The sequence below is a fragment of the Staurois parvus genome, unplaced genomic scaffold (genome assembly GCF_062004578.1).
Source record: "Staurois parvus isolate SC_StPar_1 unplaced genomic scaffold, SC_StPar_1.0 ptg001272l, whole genome shotgun sequence".
In the NCBI taxonomy this organism is placed as follows: Eukaryota; Metazoa; Chordata; class Amphibia; order Anura; family Ranidae; genus Staurois; species Staurois parvus.
In genome coordinates, this window is record NW_028319068.1 from 438,709 (window position 1) to 456,548 (window position 17,840).

The 17,840-nt window shown below is 46.8% G+C and overlaps 1 protein-coding gene across 5 annotated transcripts in view; it reads right to left on the bottom strand.

Annotated features, from left to right (window-relative positions):
* Positions 1-17,840, bottom strand: part of IDH3G (isocitrate dehydrogenase (NAD(+)) 3 non-catalytic subunit gamma) — a 251,666-nt gene that overhangs the window by 207,383 nt on the left and 26,443 nt on the right. For all 5 annotated transcript variants that reach the window (XM_089660777.1, XM_089660776.1, XM_089660774.1 and 2 more), the window contains exon 2: positions 4,481-4,528. In XM_089660777.1, coding sequence (XP_089516903.1) covers positions 4,481-4,528 — 48 coding nt within the window. The remainder of the gene's footprint in view (positions 1-4,480; positions 4,529-17,840) is intronic.

Sequence of the window (17,840 nt, forward strand, 5' to 3'; positions counted from 1 at the left end):
TGGTCATCCGAGGCCATCTTAGCTTTCGAAACTCTGAAATCCGCCTTCGCTTCGGCTCCGATACTGTCTCATCCCAATCCTGGGTTGCCCTTTGTCCTCGAGGTTGATGCATCTGAGACGGGAGTAGGAGCCCTCCTGTCTCAGCGTCGGTTGCCCGATGGACCCCTACTTCCCTGTGGGTTCTACTCCAGGAAGCATTCCTCCGCAGAATGCAACTACCAGATTGGAGACAGGGAGTTGTTGGCCATTATTCAGGCTCTCAAGGAATAGAGGCACCTGCTCGAGGGTTCTGCAGTTCCAGTTCTCATTCTCACTGACCACAAGAACCTGACCTATCTCTCGGAGGCTAAGAGTTTGACGCCCCGACAGGCCAGATGGGCTCTGTTCTTGTCGCGTTTTAACTATGTGGTCTCCTATTTGCCTGGCTCCAGGAATGTCAGGGCTGATGCCTTGTCGTGGCAATACTGAGTTGTCCAGGGAGGACTCTGAGCCGACCTCCGTCATACCTCCGTATCAGATCCTGGCTGCCATTCATACCAGCCTGACTTCTCCCCTTGGGAAGCAGATTTTGGCAGCTCAGACTGATGCTCCCTCTGAGAGACCGGCTGGTAGATGTTTCGTACCTAAGGGATTGCGCACCCGCCTGTTGCATACCTACCATAATTCCAAGACTGGGGAGGAACCAGTTGTCCTGGGTCGTTTCTCGGCTATTCTGGTGACCATCTCTCCGTTCCGACATCGCCTCATATGTAGCGGCATGTTCTGTCTGTGCCCAGAATAAATCTCCTCGGCATCTTCCATCTGGCCTTCTGCAACCCATTCCCAATGGGGAGCGTCCCTGGTCACACCTGGGCATGGATTTCATTGTGGACCCCCCTGCGTCTCAAGGCCATATGGTCATTCTTATGGTCATTGATCGTTTCTCTAAGATGTGCCATTGTGTTCCGTTCAAGAAATTGCCGAGTGCGCAAGAACTGGCTACGGTTTTCGCCAGGGAGATCTTTCGCTTGCATGGGTTACCTGAGGTGATTGTCTCGGACCGTGGGAGCCAGTTTGTGTCCAGGTTCTGGCGCGCCTTCTGCTCCCAGCTGGGTATCAAGGTCTCCTTCTCTTCGGCCTACCACCCACAGTCCAATGGGGCTGCAGAGCGTTCCAACCAGGCCCTGGAACAATTCCTTCGCTGCTATATCTCAGACCATCAAGACAATTGGGTCGATCTCCTGCCATGGGCAGAGTTTGCGAGGAACTCGACTGTCAACTCCTCCTCCGGGATGTCTCCCTTCATGGCCAACTATGGGTTCCAACCCGCTGTATTGCCTGAGTTGTTCTCGCCACAGGACATTCCGGCTGTGGAAAACCATCTTGCTGCCCTGCATTCTTCATGGGGGCAGATCCAGAGGTCCTTGAAGGACTCAGCACAGCGCCAGAAGCTCCAGGCTGATCGTAGACGGTTGCGCGCTTCTTCATACCAGGTTGGAGATCGGGTGTGGTTGTCCACTCGTAACCTCAATCTTCGGGTGCCCGCACCGAAACTGGCTCCCCGTTTTGTTGGTCCTTTCCACATCCTCTGCAGGGTGAACCCGGTTGCCTATGCCCTTGCTCTTCCTCCAAGGATGCATATCTCCAATGTCTTCCACGTATCCCTGTTGAAGCCTCTGGTCTGCAATTGCTTCACTTCCTCACTGCCTCGGCCCCTTCCTATCCGGGTTGACAGTCATGAGGAGGATGAAGTGAGCCGCATCCTGGACTCTCGGTTGGTCCGTGGTCAGGTGCAGTTCCTGGTCCATTGGCGTGGTTATGGTCCCGAGGAGCGTTTCTGGGTCCCTTCTGCGGATGTTCATGCTCCTGCCCTCCTCCACGCTTTTCACGCCCGCTTTCCCCAGAAGCCTTATGTTGAGCCGCGGAGGGGGAGGGGCCCTTGAGGAGGAGGTACTATCAAGGTCCTACCTTTCCTCAGGGCTTGAGCTGCTCCATGTGCTGGCATCCATCTTAGGTCTGCAAAGCATTGTGGGATCCTTTATGCTTTCAGCCCTCTGCGGCTCCTCCCAGGAGGTGGCAGCTTATCAAATTTAGGTCTGCTGTTTGCAGCTGTCCATTGCATTCGAGTCCTGGCTTTGTACAGCAGCAAGTTCCTGTTCGGTTAACTCTTTGCTCTCCTGGATACCGACTCGGCTTTGGCTAAGACTCCTCCTTGCTTCTGACCCCGGCTCTGGCGACCATTCTTCCTGTCTTCTGGCTTTGGCTATGATTCCCACTGGTTCTCGACTTGATTATCCTGGAAGACGACCTTGGCAGGAGAACTTCTGTCCTACCAAGTCATCCGCTGTTGCTGTCAGACTTGCATAGACTCTTGCCTTGTTTCTGTGTAAATAAACCTACCTTTAATTGCACCTCCTTGTGTGTCTGTCTCCTCGCTCCCTGACAAGTGGCAAGACGAAAGCCATTGTTGAAAGAAAGTCTTAAGAAGTCCTGTTTGCAGTTTGCGAGAAGCCATGTGGGGGACACATGTGGAAGAAGGTGCTCTGGTCAGATGAGACTAAAATGTTAAATTTTGGCCTAAATGCAAAACACTATGTGTGTCGGAAAACTAACACCACACACCACCCTAAATACACCATCCCCACCATGAAACATGGTGGTGGCAGCATCATCTTGTGGAGATGCTTTTCTTCAGCAGGGATAGGGAAGCTGGTCAGAGTTCATGGGAGGATGGCTGGAGCCAAATACAGGGCAATCTTAGAATAAAACCTATTAAGAGTATGCAAAAGACTTGAGACTGCGGCAGAGGTTCATCTTCCAGCAGGATAACAACCCTAAACATACAGCCAGAGCATCAATGGAATGGTTTAGATCAAAGCATATTCATGTGTTAGAATGGCCCAGTCAAACTCAAGACCTAAATCCAATTGAGAATCTGAGGCTTGAAAATTGCTGTTCACAGACAGACACTCTCCATCCAATCTGACAGAGCTTGAGATATTTTGCAAAGAAGAATGGGAAAAAATGTCACTTTCTAGATGTGGAATGCTGGTAGAGACATCCCCAAAAAGGACTTGCAGTTGTAATTGTAGCAAAAGGTGGTTCTACAAAAGTATTGAGTCAGGGGTGCTGAATACAAATGCACGCCACACTTTTCACATATTTGTAAAAACTTTTGAAAACCATTTATCATTTTCCTTCCACTTCACAATTATGTACTACTTTGTGTTGGTCTATCACATAAAACCCCAATAAAATAAATTTACATTTTTGGTTGTAACATGACAAAATGTGGAAAGTTTCAAGCGGTATGAATGCTTTTTCAGGGCACTGTATATTTATAAAAAGTCAAGCAGCATGTAGGATAATCTAAATAGGAGAAATAAAATATTAATCTTAAAAAAATGGCTAGTCAAAAAAATCTTCTCATTTGTGCAAGGATGTCTTATCTTCCCAAGATACTAGCAAAAAACTGAGGCATGCTGGGAGTGGGAGGAGTTATACCGGGATGGTAACGGTTTGCCACTGTACATATACTCCTGTAGGCAGCAATATAACCCAATATAGTCTGAATCCTATGACATGTAATGGAGAGGAAACACCCTTATATAGGAACTTCACCCTACTTGACTAAAACCACATTTCGTTTCTAACCCACGTCCTTGTCTGAGGACTTAATAGTCCATTAAGTCCAACACTGTCTTGCTTGTTGTTGTAGTTCTCCTTTTGCATTGATTTCCCTCTGTGCTACCATTATGAAATCCCTGCTCACACAGAAATGCTGTGGGTCTCTGCCAAATATTTAGGACCAGCAGAGAACTGTGGCGTGTCAGCAAATGTGCAGTGTCCGCCATGTACTTTGGACCTAGGGGACCTAAAGAGCGTGTGCACCATGCATGAGATCTTGCACATATGCACACATACCGTAGGTCTGCCAGGTCCTGCAATGCTTCGTCCCTAAATTAATTGCTGCCTCCTGGGATGTAAGGTGTGAATTTCCCAAGCGGCTGCAAGGGCCAATCCTTGCATCATCCTCAGCTTGATGAAGCATAAGAAAGTAGTGTCCCGCACCAAAATTAAAAGGTATTTACACAGCCCTAACAATTTAAAAACAGTCTACTATTGTTTAAGAAGAAGGAGGGGAAAAGATCAAGTCCATATTATGAGTGAAGGTCTGCTTTAAAAATTCACACATTGTTGCAAGGGGCATATCATATTTAAAATCCTTTTCCCAATCCTGTCCATTTTATCACTCAGATTATCTTGAATTTTAAAGTCTAGAACAGAAACTGCTGTGTACAGATAGAAACTGCATACAAAGGGGTAACACACTAGTTATGAACTGGATAGTTATGCTACTCAGTGGTCTGCATCCTGGAAAGGGACATCAAATTAGTAAGGAAATCGGACATCTTCAATAAAACTCATATTTTAGGGATTTGATGATGCAATTACCCCCCCCAAAAAAAAAAAAAAAAAATCAGAGCTCTAGCTAACTTACCGATGAATAATCTCTTTGCTGAGCCGATGCAGCAGACACATAAAACGCCTGTAATGAAGCAAACGAAAACATATTAAAAACTGTGAAGACATCCTTATAAATATTTTTTTTTTAGATAGATGGTGCATTGTCCAATACATTCTTGTTCCTCAAAATAAAAATACTAAACCTGTTATGCAAATTTGTTTTTAACCACTTGCCCTCCTGAGGATTTACCCCCCTTCCTGACCAGGCCTCTTTTTGCTACTCAGCGCTGCACTAATTCAACTGATAATTGCGCGGTCATGCAATGCTGTACCCAAACGAAATTTACGTCCTTTTTTCACACAAATAGAGATTTCTTTCAGTGGTATTTGATCACCTGTGCGCTTTTTATTTTTCACGCTATAAACAAAAAAAGGCCAAAAATTTGGAAGAAAAACAATATTTTTTACTTTCAGCTATAAAAAATATATAGTAAAGTCAAAGTTAGTTATAAATTTAGGCCAAAATGTATTCTGCTACATGTTTTTGGTAAAAAAAAAATCACAATAAGTGTATATTGATTGCTTTGTGTGAAAGTTATAGCGTCTACAAACTATGGTATAGATACTGCAATTTACGCAATTTTTTTTGCTATACAGTGCTGCGCTAGTTGCACGGTCATGCAATACGGTACATAAATGAAATTTATGTCTTTTTTTCACACAAATAGAGCTTTCTTTTGATGGTATTTGATCACCTGTGCACTTTTTATTTTTGTCGCTATAACCAGAAAAGTTTTGAAGAAAAAAAAAAAACCTATATTTTCTCATTTCGGTCATAAAAAAAAATATCCAAGAAAACTAAATTTTTCCATAAATTTAGGCCAAAATGTATTCTGCTACATGTTTTTGGTTAAAAAAATCCCAGTAAGTGTATAAGTGTCTACAAACTATGGTATAGATAACGGAATTTACACAGCTTTTACTTTCTGACTGCCCATCACATTTCTTGAGGTGCTAAAATACCAGGATAGTACAAACACCCTCAAATAACCCCTTTTCGGAGAGTTGACACCCTAAGCTATCTGCTGAGAGGCATATTGAGTCCATGGAAGATTTTTTTTTTTTCCACAAGTTTCTGGAAAATGACTTTTTTTTTTTTTTTTTTTTTTTTTTTTTTTACACGAAGTTGTCATTTAAATGATTTATTTCTCGCACAAGCCATGGGTGTGGAATTACACCCCAAAATACATTCTGCTACTTCTACTGAGTATGGGGATACCACGTGTGTGAGACTTTTTGGGAGCCTAGCCACATACAGGAGCCTGAAATCCAATGACCACTTTGAAAGCCTGAAGGTGCGTAACTTCCTCATTACACTTCCTCACTACCTATCACAGGTTTTGAAGGCCCCGACATGCCGGGATAGCACCAAACCCCCCCAAATGACCCCTTTCTGGAAAGTAGACACCCCAAGGAATTTAAAGAGGCATGGTGAGTATTTTGAAGATCTCATTTTTTCTCACAAGGTTCTGAAATATAAAAAAAAAAAAATAGAAAAAAATATGTTTTTGTTTTTTTTCTTCATTTTCCAAAAACTTGCGGCAACAAATGAGATATGAAAAATACTTACCGTGCTTTTTATCAAATTCCTTGGGGTGTCTACTTTCCAAAAAAGGTACATTTGGGGGGTTAGGTGCTATCCTGGCATTTCAGGGCCTCCGAAACTGTGATAGGTAGTCTGGAAGTGTAATGAGGAAATAAAGCCCTTTAAAAGCCTGAAGGTGCTTATTGGATTTTGGGGTCCTGTACTTGGCTAGACTGCCAAAACGTCTCTCATATGTGGTACCCCCATACTTGGGGGAAGTAGCAGAATGTATTTTGGGGAGTAATTCCACATATATCCATGGCATGTGTGAGCAGTAGATCATTTAAGTGTCAATTTTATGTAAAAAAAAATTAAAATTTGTCATTTTCCAAAACTTGTGGAAAGAAAATAAATTCTACTATTGATTAAATATGCCTCTCAGCAAATAGTTTGGGGTATCTACATTCCAAAAAGGGGTCGTTTTGGGGGTTGGGGGAATTTTATGCCCAGCATTAAAAGTTTATGCCACACATCATTCACACTTCTAATCACCTGAAGATCAAGCCTTTTCTGACACTTTTTGTGCAGATGAAAAAAAACTATTTTTTGCTAGGAAATTAATTTAAACCCCCAAACATATTTTTTTTAAAGCAGGCACCCTAGTGAATAAAATGGTGGGTACTACAATTTTTTATGGCACATAGTACTCGTGCAGCGATTTTTCAAAAGCAAATGTTTTTTAAATAAATACACTTTTTTTACTTTTAATGCACAAAAACACAATATATTGGCCAATTATTTGGTAAAATATAAAAGATAATGGTATGCCAAGTAAACAGATACCAAACATGACATGCTTTAACACTGCGCATGCCCCGTGCAATGGCAACAAACTGCAAACATTTTTCATATCCATAGGCAACGCTTTAAAAGCCTATAAAAGCTACCATTTTAGATTTACAGAGGTCTAGTGTTAGAATTACTGCCCTTGATCTGACGTTCACGGCAATACCTCACATACATGGTGCAACCGCTGTTTACATACTAGCACAGGGTCAAGGGGCGATTTTTTTTTTTTTTTTTTTTTTAGTTATTTTGATTTTTTTATTATTTTTACATTGTACCTTTCATTTTTTATTTTTTATCACTTTTAATGCTATAACAGGGAATGCAAATATCCCCTATAACTTCAATGGGCATTGTCATATTATTTTTTGAGAAATCTGGGGTCTATCAGACTCTAGATATCTCCTCTGCCCTTACATTATCTAATCAAACCAAAATCGGTGTGATCAGATGCTTTCCCAATTTACAAATGGCGCTGTTTATATCCTGCGAAACTGAAGTGATGAAATGCTTGTAGCTTTCGATTTCTTAGACTATAGAGATGACTGGCACCATTCTGGTCTCCAATCAGCTCTATGGTCAGCTGGCAGAAACACCGGCTGCATTGTCAGGTTCCCCCGATGGCACGAGACTGCCCTAGAAGGCCGTGGAAGGCAGCGGGGCATCATCTCCCGCTGCTTGTAAAAGCAATCCTGCAGCTAATTAGCCACTTGGATTGCTTTTACACGAAAGCCAATCGCCTGCTAAAAATAACAATACCAGGAGGGCTCATTGGGATGGGCAATTAGACTGTTGTATTCAAATGCAGCTAGGGGGGTGGAGCCTAAACATGGCGGTGACGGAGAGCACGATGTGAGTGCTCTCCGATAACCTCCAAACTGACCCTCCCGAGACCCTCATGAAGAGAAGCCCTACCTGATTGAGGAGGGCTCCAAGCGGGGAGAGACTGGCGCGGTGAAGGGAGAGGAGAGCGGGCACAGACCTCCGGGAGGAGAACTCGCTGCGGAGATTCCAGTGCAGCTGTCGGGTTGCTGGGAATCGAAGCAGGGCGGTGTGAGCACGCTGCTCGCCGCAAAGCACTACTGGGAGGCAGAGACGCCGGCCGGTTCCCTGTCAGAGCGGCAGTGACACGCCGGCTCCCCCCTGCACTACATGACTGGAAATTCGTGAGACCAGAGGAGGAGTGATGTTGTTGGGAGTGGGGGCCCGGCTGCGGAGGACTCTTGAGGGAAGGATCCTGGGTCTGAGTGACCCAATAGAGTGAAGAGAGCTACCCTTCTTTCTGGTGAAGATCTTGGACAAAGGGCACGAGGAGAGGAGTGAAACCCAGAGGAATCCCCCCTTGGACTGAGCTGCTGCGAAAGCCCTATCCCTTAAGCTCGGAGCCACTGCTTGGAGAAGAAGAAGGGTGAGTGAGAGCTGCTGGGGGCTTATCGTATGGGGGAACCCCGAGTGATATGGGAAATCTAGGGGTGAAGGAGAGGAGGGGAGGATTCCCTGGGCTAAGAAAGAGAAGATGAGAAGAGCTCCAGGTGTCCTAGGAGAGTAAAAATATAAGGGAAAACAGCAGGTTTTGTCTGGTGTATAAATTAAAGGACGGATATAATTTCATCTTGAGAATAAGAGAAGAAATCAGAGATTTAGAGGAAATGAAGAACAAAGGTCCTAAGGGAACAGGGCCCAAAGGGTCTCAAATAGGTACGATAAAGAAATTTACATCGCAAGGAAATATTACGCCAGAAAGGGCCCAAGGCGCAAGCGCAAAAGGGGAAATGGACATTTCTCTGGGAAACAGTCCTAGATTATCAATGGATATGAATAGTAGCTGTAGCCACCTAACAACAGAGGGCTTGGAAAAAAAAAAAGAATTAGACGGTGAACTACAAGCACCAAATAAAAAGGAGATGATAGAAATGTTTCAAAATTTGGAAAAAATGATAAAGCAAGAAATGACAGTTGTGCGGAATGATCTAGGACACCTGCTATCGAGAGTGGAAGAAACAGAGGAAAAAGTTAAAAACCAGGCCCAAACCATAGATAATCTAGAGAAAAAAATAACTTACTTGGAGAATACCCAGAAGAAATTGCTCTATAGGATGGAAGTTCAAGAAAATAAAGAAAGAAGATGTAACCTTAGAGTTCGAAGGAATTCCAGAGCAAGTAAAAGGGGAATCACTATATGACCTAGTTGTAAAAATTCTAAACTCCATAAGAGACAGACCTGAAACAGACGGGATTAAACTGGATGGAGTGTTTAGAATAGGAAAGTTTAACCAAGCTGCGGAGAAGGAAAGATCAAGAGATACAGTGGTCCAGTTCCAAAAATTTGGGGTCAAAGATGAGATATGGAGGAAGATTAAAGGAAGATCATTAATTAAGTATGGAGACCTAAATATCCAAATTTATGCAGACCCAACACCAGAGACCCTATGGAGAAGGAGATCCCCGAGACCCTTGTTGGAACAAATGAGAAAACAGAACGTTCAGTATAGATGGGGTACCCCAGCTTGTTTAATTGGCTGGAAAAATGGCGTAACAGCATATTTGAGATACCCGGAGGAACTGAGGGATTTCTGTGACAGACTGAAACTGCAAAGAATGGCGATAGTGGGGTGGGAAGAAGAAGAAAAAGAAAGAAGGGAAACAGAAGATACAAGAAAAGAGGACTGGCAGCGGGTCGGGGGGAGGGGAGGCCCAGGGGTGGGGAGAGAGGGGAGGGAAAATTGAGAAAAATATATATTTTTTTTTTCTCCCTCTCTTCTATCTCTCTCGACCCCCCAGGCCCTACCTTTGTTGAAATGGTAATCCCTCGGGAGCTTCGGTTGAGGGGGGAAGTAAAGATTTTTGTATTCTCCTGTGGACAACAGAGAGAGGGGATCTGGGGAGGTCGAAGGAGAGGCTAGCCGGCCATGGGTGGAGCTTACGCCCAAAGCATCAAATCAGTGGTGGAAATAGATCCACAAATGATTTATAGGCAGTATTCAAGCCTAAATATGGGTAGGGGGGAAAAAAAGATCGAGGGATGGGGGGAGGGGGGGGGGATGGGAGTTGGGTTGGAGGGAGGGAGGGGAGGAGGTATTGGTTAATACTCTGCATGACGGGGGGGCGTGGTCTGCCGCAGTCCGGAATGGCCGCTTAAGCCAGGAGCTCCCGCCGGCCGAAGACTTCTCCTCACACTGCACCGAGGACCGGGTGAGGCAGGGGCACATAACCATGGGGAAAACGGACCGGAACACACCCGGTTCCCGTTCCCCACGGGTCCTTACTCAGCTGCAATCGCGGCATATACAGGAGCTGTTCCGCTCCCAGCAGAGGGACAGGTCCCATACAGCTTCCCCCTCTCCCCCCCCCTCCTCCCTCCTCAACGGCAGCCTGTGCTCACAGTAGTGACACTGAGAATGTCACAGATGCAGTCCCGCACCATGATATCTCCTCTGACTCCCAGGCAGTGTCTCTCAGTGACCTTCAGGCGGTGGCTGCAGACATTAAAGTCACACTCACCACCGCCCTCAGTGACCTGCGAAATGACCTGCTTTCCTTGGGCACAAGGCTGGAGGTGTCAGGGATCCCGGGTCCTCGGCGGCGCGCGCATGCGCAGACCGCCGATCCGTCCCAGCCGGCGAGCGCAGGATCCTCGGCGATCGCGGCGGCTGCGCATGCGCAGTAGCGATCGCGGCCGCACCAATGGGAGAGCAGGGCGCTCTATTTAAAGCTGCCCTGTGCATCTCCAAGTTGCCGCAAGGTCTCGTTCCTGTTCCTGTAAGTACGCTTCCTTGTTGCCAAACTCTGCCTGTTCTGTTTATGCTGACCTTCTCCTGCTCTGACCCCGGCTCGTCCCTGACCATCCTTCTGCCTGACCCTCTGTACCGCGCTGCCCGCTACCTGCTGAACCTGGCTTGTGACCCCGACCATTCTCCACTTACTCCCCCTGTACCATGCTGCCCGCACAATACCGACCCGGCTAGTCTGACCTCGCCTACTCCTGATAGTTGCCCATCCATCCCGCTCGGATCGGGATCTGTCATCCCATCCATCCCGCTCGGATCGGGATCTGTCATCCCATCCATCCCGCTCGGATCGGGATCTATCATCCCCTTCACAGCAGGCTCAACCCGGGCACATACCCTCAGCGGGACCCCTCTGCCGCCGCCGGGGGTGCCCAGGGACGCGACCTGGTTTCAGTCTTGCACCAAGTCCATCCCCACCATCAGGGGCCCTGGTGAAAAGGCAGACTGGGACTTAGAATCCGCGTCCTGGGAAACCCCGTGCCGTGGACCACTAGAGATCCCGTTGGGCGGAGCCTGACAGGAGGGAGTGGAAATTGCTAACCGCACTAATGCAGATGCCATAGCAGACATACAGCAGACAACAGTCTCACACGCATCACATATCCGTGAATTCTACAGACAAATAGAGGATTTGGATAACCGTGGACGCAGACATAACATTCGACTCCGTGGTTTGCCAGAATCTGTGGAACCGAACGACATCTCTACAACGGTTGTGGCGATCTTTAATGACCTACTAGGTCGCCCACCGGCCACACCTATAGAGTTGGAACGGGCACACAGAGCACTCCGTCCCAGGGGCAGAGATTCTGATCCCCCGAGAGATGTAATATGTTGCCTAGTCAGCTTCCCAATTAAAGAGGACATCCTCAGGCGCGCCAGGGACAGAAGGCGTCTCTTATATCAGGGGTCAGAAATACATTTATTCCAGGATCTCTCCAATCTTACTCTGCAACAAAGACGGGAACTTCGCCCCCTATTGGATGCACTCCGTTCCCATAACATATCATATAGGTGGCGTTTCCCATTTTGTCTTTCCGCACAGGCGCAGGGGCGCACAGCCTACCTGCGAGTTCCGGAGGATCTGCCTAATTTCTGTACTTCCCTAGATATCCCACTAATCGACCTCCCCGATTGGTACAGCAATATGCGTCTCCCAGGTGTTCCGGAATCCGGACCGACGCCAAGTGATATGGAATGGCAGGGCCCTGGCTCTCGCCGACGCCGATTGGTTCCCGCAACCCCGCCGAGACTTCCAGCCGGTGGCTCTACCAGCATAACCAGCCCGACGGCCTCTCCTGCTCATCGCAGGCCTCGTCATGAAGCTTAGAGACCCTTCTCTAAACTCTGTCCTGATTTCCTTAATTTACTGTACACTACCACTGGTTTCACTGCTCAGGATCTGTTCAGCCACTCTTCGGACTTTGTCTGCAAAATCCTTGTCCCATTTCGCCTTACCTATGGAGCTTTCTGATCTATCATCCTGGGATCTTCCCTCCACATGATCTGGACTGGACTCATTGGTACTCTTGCACACAGGCAGCCCTATGCATCTGGGGCCACTGAGATCTCATCCCTGCGATTCTTGACCCTTAACGATTGTTTGGCACAGAATATTCCAATAAGTTCCTCCCTTCTACCCGCCCATTTTCTGCACCACCGCTGTCGCTCCGCAACGGGAATATCGGATCTACAACCAATTTAGTGCCCAACCTCCTCCATGACACCTCTGATAGGTCTATTGCCATCTAGAGACCCCGGGTGGACTCCGGAGGGCTCCGATCCTCTTCCATCTCCTGCACAGCTGACTCCGAGCCTATCCTGGGGACCTCCGAGGATATCGGGTTCGCCACTGAAGGACTTTATGTCCCCCCACACGCATCGTATTCAACTCGCCTTGCACCGTTTCCAGAAGACCGAGTTAGGAGAGGATGAAGAGAGTTCCTCAGCACCAGTTATCCTTTTTCACGTACTCTGATGAGCGGGTTGCTGAGTTTGGATTGGGAGGGGTGGAAACCTTTGCTTATAATTTTTTTTTTTTACCTTCACATTGTTACTGTGCACCTGTGAACGAGCATCACCTCAATAAGCTCTCCGGATGGAGACTCCTAGCAGAAATCGGTCTCTCCCATCCCGCTCTGTATCCTTTTCCACCCTCTGCATACTAATGAGTACCTCTGATGAGGCTCCAATGTAGGTACTCTGCCTGTGCCTTCTTCTTCCCTCCCCACGCATTTCCTATCTGATATGAGGTGCTGCTCGAGTCCAGGAGTACCTTGAGAGTCCAGGCCGGGGGGGGGGGGTCATTCTGTCATATTAGTTGTTTTCAATTTAGTATATTGTGTTTTTTTGATATGTGATATTTGAGCTGTATGTTTTTTTTGCACATGTCATGCCTTACTGTTCTTCTGCCAATAATTTGTGACTTCATGTGCTGTGAGACACTGCCTGTTCTCTCCCTGAGGAGAGGGCGGTCTGACCGTTCTATGAAGCCATACCTTTGAGGTCGACACTCCTAGTAGTTCCACCACGGTATACTCGTGACACCATATTTCCGCTTTAGAATTCCTACGTAGTGCTCTGTTCATATGTGTATCTCCCAACCATTGATATGGCTTGTTGCCTGTCTCACTTCCCTCACTTCCCTCCTAGCGCAGGCTACCGTTCTGTTCTTGACCCCAATTTCTCGCTAAATCCTGAGCCATACGCCCTACCAGGTGAGGGTTGATACATCTCCCTCGCCGGCTGGGTGTAGTCCCTCTCTGTGCATGCCCTATCCTCGCCCTACCTCTCCATTCCCTGCACTTTTTAAGGTCTTCCGTACGGCGGGCCTCTTTTTTATTTTGGATTTCGACCCACTGCGTTCCCCACACAGTAAGCTCAGAGAGCTTTTACTGACTCTTGCCGGCTGTTTTTACTCCCTCCTTTCTCTTTTCTGTTACCCCTTAACCCCCCCCCCCCATCTTCTCTTCCTTTCTCTTCTCCCCTTTTCTTATATATCTAGGTGGATTAGCTGGTCTACTCCTCCCGCTGGTAGTTCTGTTTTGTTTTTTTTTCTTACCGGTATCTACTCTCCTCCTTTCCCCTTTCTTATTTTTCTTTTATTTTTCTTTCATTTATCTCTTTAAATTTTTTTTTTTTTTTCTCCCCCCCCCCCTCAATCCTATTTCCATCCTTTTAGTACCCCGTGTTCCTTCTTTTTAGGTTGCTTTCACATACCTCTTTGGACATGTCTTCTCCCAAATCGTTGTCAGGACACTTATCACTAAAAGTTCTATCTCTTAATGTGAAGGGTTTGAACACGCCTGAAAAACGCTCCATTCTGCTCTCCTACTTATCTAAACAAAGAGCGGATATCGTTTTCCTTCAGGAAACGCATTTTAGACAGGATGTCATTCCCAAGCTCTTTAACTCACGTTATCCGACAGTCTATCATGCCCCTAACCCTCATGCCAAATCAAAAGGTGTCGCCATCTTGATTGCAAAACATCTCCCTTTAACTATCACGGAGTCGCTCCCTGACTCAGAAGGTAGGTTCCTGTTCCTAAAAGGCACTTTTGCCAACAGACCCATTACACTGGCAAATTTATATGCGCCCAATACCAAGCAGGTTCCCTTCTTCCGCTCAATCTCCACCTCTCTTTCTTCTTTTCAGTCGGGTGTACTGATCTTGGGGGGAGACCTTAATGTCCCTTTATGCCCCTTACTGGATTCCTCCTCGGGCAGTTCATTTTTACCATACAAATCCCTAAGACAGATCCGCACACAACTCCAGGATTTACAACTTCACGATTCTTGGCGAATCCTACACCCGAACGTTAAAGATTATACGTTCTTTTCTCCTCCACACAATAAGTACTCCAGAATTGACTACATTTTTCTCTCGCAAGTGGATCTGCCATTTCTTCATGACACCTCCATTGAACCAATGGTCCTATCGGATCACCATCCCATAACCATGACGTTGCGTTTTCCTGAAAAACACTCCCGCTCTAAGATTTGGAGATTGGATGCATCTCTTCTTTCCGACCCAACAAACGAAGCCGAGATCCGCTCCCAATTGGTAGATTACTTCGCGACCAACCAGACTTCAGATACCTCCTCCTTGACGCAATGGGAGGCACATAAATGCGTAATTCGCTGGGTTCTCATAGCCATGGCTACGAAGCGTAAAAGGGAGAGACAAGCACATTTGCGACGACTTATGGAGCGCATCCAGTTTTTGGAAAGAGTTCACAAACACAGTCAAGCGGCTTCTACCTTGACTGAACTCACAAACACTCGCACGCAGCTTTTGACCGATCTGGGCAAGGTGGCTAAACGTAGATATGTCTTGTCTCAAAAATTATTTTATGAGTTTGCGAACAAAAGCGGGAGATTCCTCGCCAGATCCCTTCAAGCGAAAAAGTCGAGCTTAACAATCCACAAAATCAGGGGTCCAGACGGTTCTTTTGCCACCACTAATGCTGACATTGCTTCTCATTTTGAGCAGTATTATAAGGCATTATATAACCTCCCTCCGGAACGTCCCCCACCTGAAACCAACAAACTCAGAGCCACGGTGATCTCGGACTTTCTTCATCTTTATAGCCCTTCTGCACTTTCTGAGACATCCGCCCTGGAACTGGAGCAAAATATCACGGCAGAGGAACTGTCGCGGGCCGTCAAACAAATGAAGTCTGGTAAAAGCCCGGGCCCTGATGGCCTGTCTGCGGTATATTACAAGGAGTTTTTAACCGTCTTGTCCAACCCCTTCCTCTCGGCTTTCAACACTTTCTCTTCACTCCCTGTGCCGTGTCATCGCCTTCTAGAAGCGCACATCACTGTCATACCCAAAGGAGATAAGGATGCAACTTTGGTTTCCAATTATAGGCCCATCTCCCTTCTGAATGTAGACGTGAAACTTTATGCTAAAATTCTGGCCAACCGTCTCCTCCCCTTACTCCCTTCTTTAATTAACCTCGATCAAGTGGGTTTCATCCCTGGCAGGGAAGCGAGAGACAATACTATCAAGGCCCTCAACCTTATCCATTGGCTTCGCACATCAAAGAATCCTGGGTTCCTTCTCTCTTTGGACGCTGAGAAGGCCTTTGACAGAGTGTCCTGGGATTATTTGAGGGCAACCCTTCAGGCGATTGGTTTGAGAGAACACATGCTTAATTTCATCATGATCTTGTATTCTGGACCCACGGCACAGGTTCGGGTGAATGGCCATTTATCGAACCATTTCTCTCTTGGCAATGGCACGCGCCAGGGCTGCCCCCTTTCTCCTCTCCTCTTCGTGCTATCATTAGAGCCACTGCTGCGTAAACTCCGTTCCAACCCAGATATTAAGGGCGTTTCCGCACCGGCTCAAGAGTATAAACTCGCCGCCTATGCGGATGACATTTTGCTGTTTCTAACGGAACCTCAGACCACCTTGCCCAATTTGCTTAAAGATTTCTCACTTTTTCAATACATGTCGAACCTTAGAATCAACCATTCAAAGTCATACGCCCTCAATGTCACTCTCCCTTCTGATGTAGTCTCATTTTGCCGTTCGCAGTTCCCGTTTAGATGGGACAGTGAGACTCTCACTTACCTGGGCATTCAGCTTACGTGCGACCTCTCTGACCTTTACGTAAAAAAACTTTATCCCAGCACTTAAATCCATTCAGGAAGATCTCACTAAATGGCATCGACCATGCTTTTCCTGGTTCGGCAAAGCTGCTATATTAAAAATGAACATTCTCCCCCGCCTCCTCTATTTATTTCAAACCTTACCTATCCAATTGCCACCCGCCTTTTTCGCTTCATGTAAGAGAATGTGCTCCTTCTTCCTTTGGAACCACAAGCGTCCACGCATATCTTTCTGCCAATTGGTTCTCCCCAAATCCAGGGGTGGGATTGGGCTCCCAGACCTCAGGCAATATCATTGGGCCTGCCATCTTTGCAGAATTATAGATTGGAATATTCATTCGACTACCAAAGACTGGGTGCATCTCAAAAACTCCTTCTCTCCTTCTCCTATAGCTTCGATCCCGTGGCTCTTGACGAAACATACCCCCCAGGCCCTTCTCACTCATCCACTGATTGGTCCTACCTTGAGCATCTTCCACTTGACATGCAAGTCGGCCTCCATCTCAGATGCCCCCAACCCTTTAACCTCCCTTTGCTTAAACCCGGACTTCCCTCCGGGTATGCACAAGGCCTTCCTGTCGGAACATTGGCCGTATGACCAGGTGAAGGCGGAACACTTTTTTCATAAAGGCCAATTGAAATCCTACTCCTCTTTGGCGAGCACCATGAAAGATTGTACCTTCCCCTTTTGGGCCTACCTTCAAATCAGGCATTTTCTCACATCCTCTGCTCACCGCCACAAATGGACTCGTCCTCTCACCCACTTTGAATCAATTTGTTCTAAGGCTGAACCCCAGCGGCATCTAATCTCATCCATGTACCTCCTTCTCACCGGTGATGGGAATCCTAACTCGCTCCCCGCTTGCCGAGCTTGGAGGAGAGACCTTGATATAGATTTTTCTTCCTCAGATTGGGACCAAATTTTTACATACTCCCACAAATGTTCGCTGAATGTATTGACCCAAGAAAACGGATACAAGCTAGCTTCCCGTTGGTACATTACCCCTTCCAGAACTCATCGTTTTAACCCTTCTCTACCCAATAATTGTTGGAGATGTGGAGCACCTGATGGGTCCCTTCTCCATATTTGGTGGTCCTGTCCTATCGTCCTGCCCTTCTGGCAGGAAGTCCACCGTATAACCTCGTCAGTGTCCACTTTACCTCTCGATTTCTCCCTGGCCCAATTTCTCCTCCACCATACACCGCTCCCCAAATGTCTATACTTCCGATCGTTAGCTATGCATATGATTAATGCTGCTAGACTCTGTCTTCCTGTGCTTTGGAGATCTACTCAACCCCCCTCAATAAAAGATTGGTTCACTCGTCTAGGAAGAATTGCAGAGATGGAGGAGCTGATTGCTTCCTCCCAAGATAACCCGATTAAATTATCCCATACTTGGTCGTGTTGGATTCACTTCCGAACGACCCACGAATACCACTCCATCATGGGTCTTTCTACCCGACTCTGAGCCAGACCTGTGGCTCTGTATTACACTCTGTATTGTATTGACTCCTCGACCCTTGCTAGGCTGTCGATAACACTTTTCTATTATATC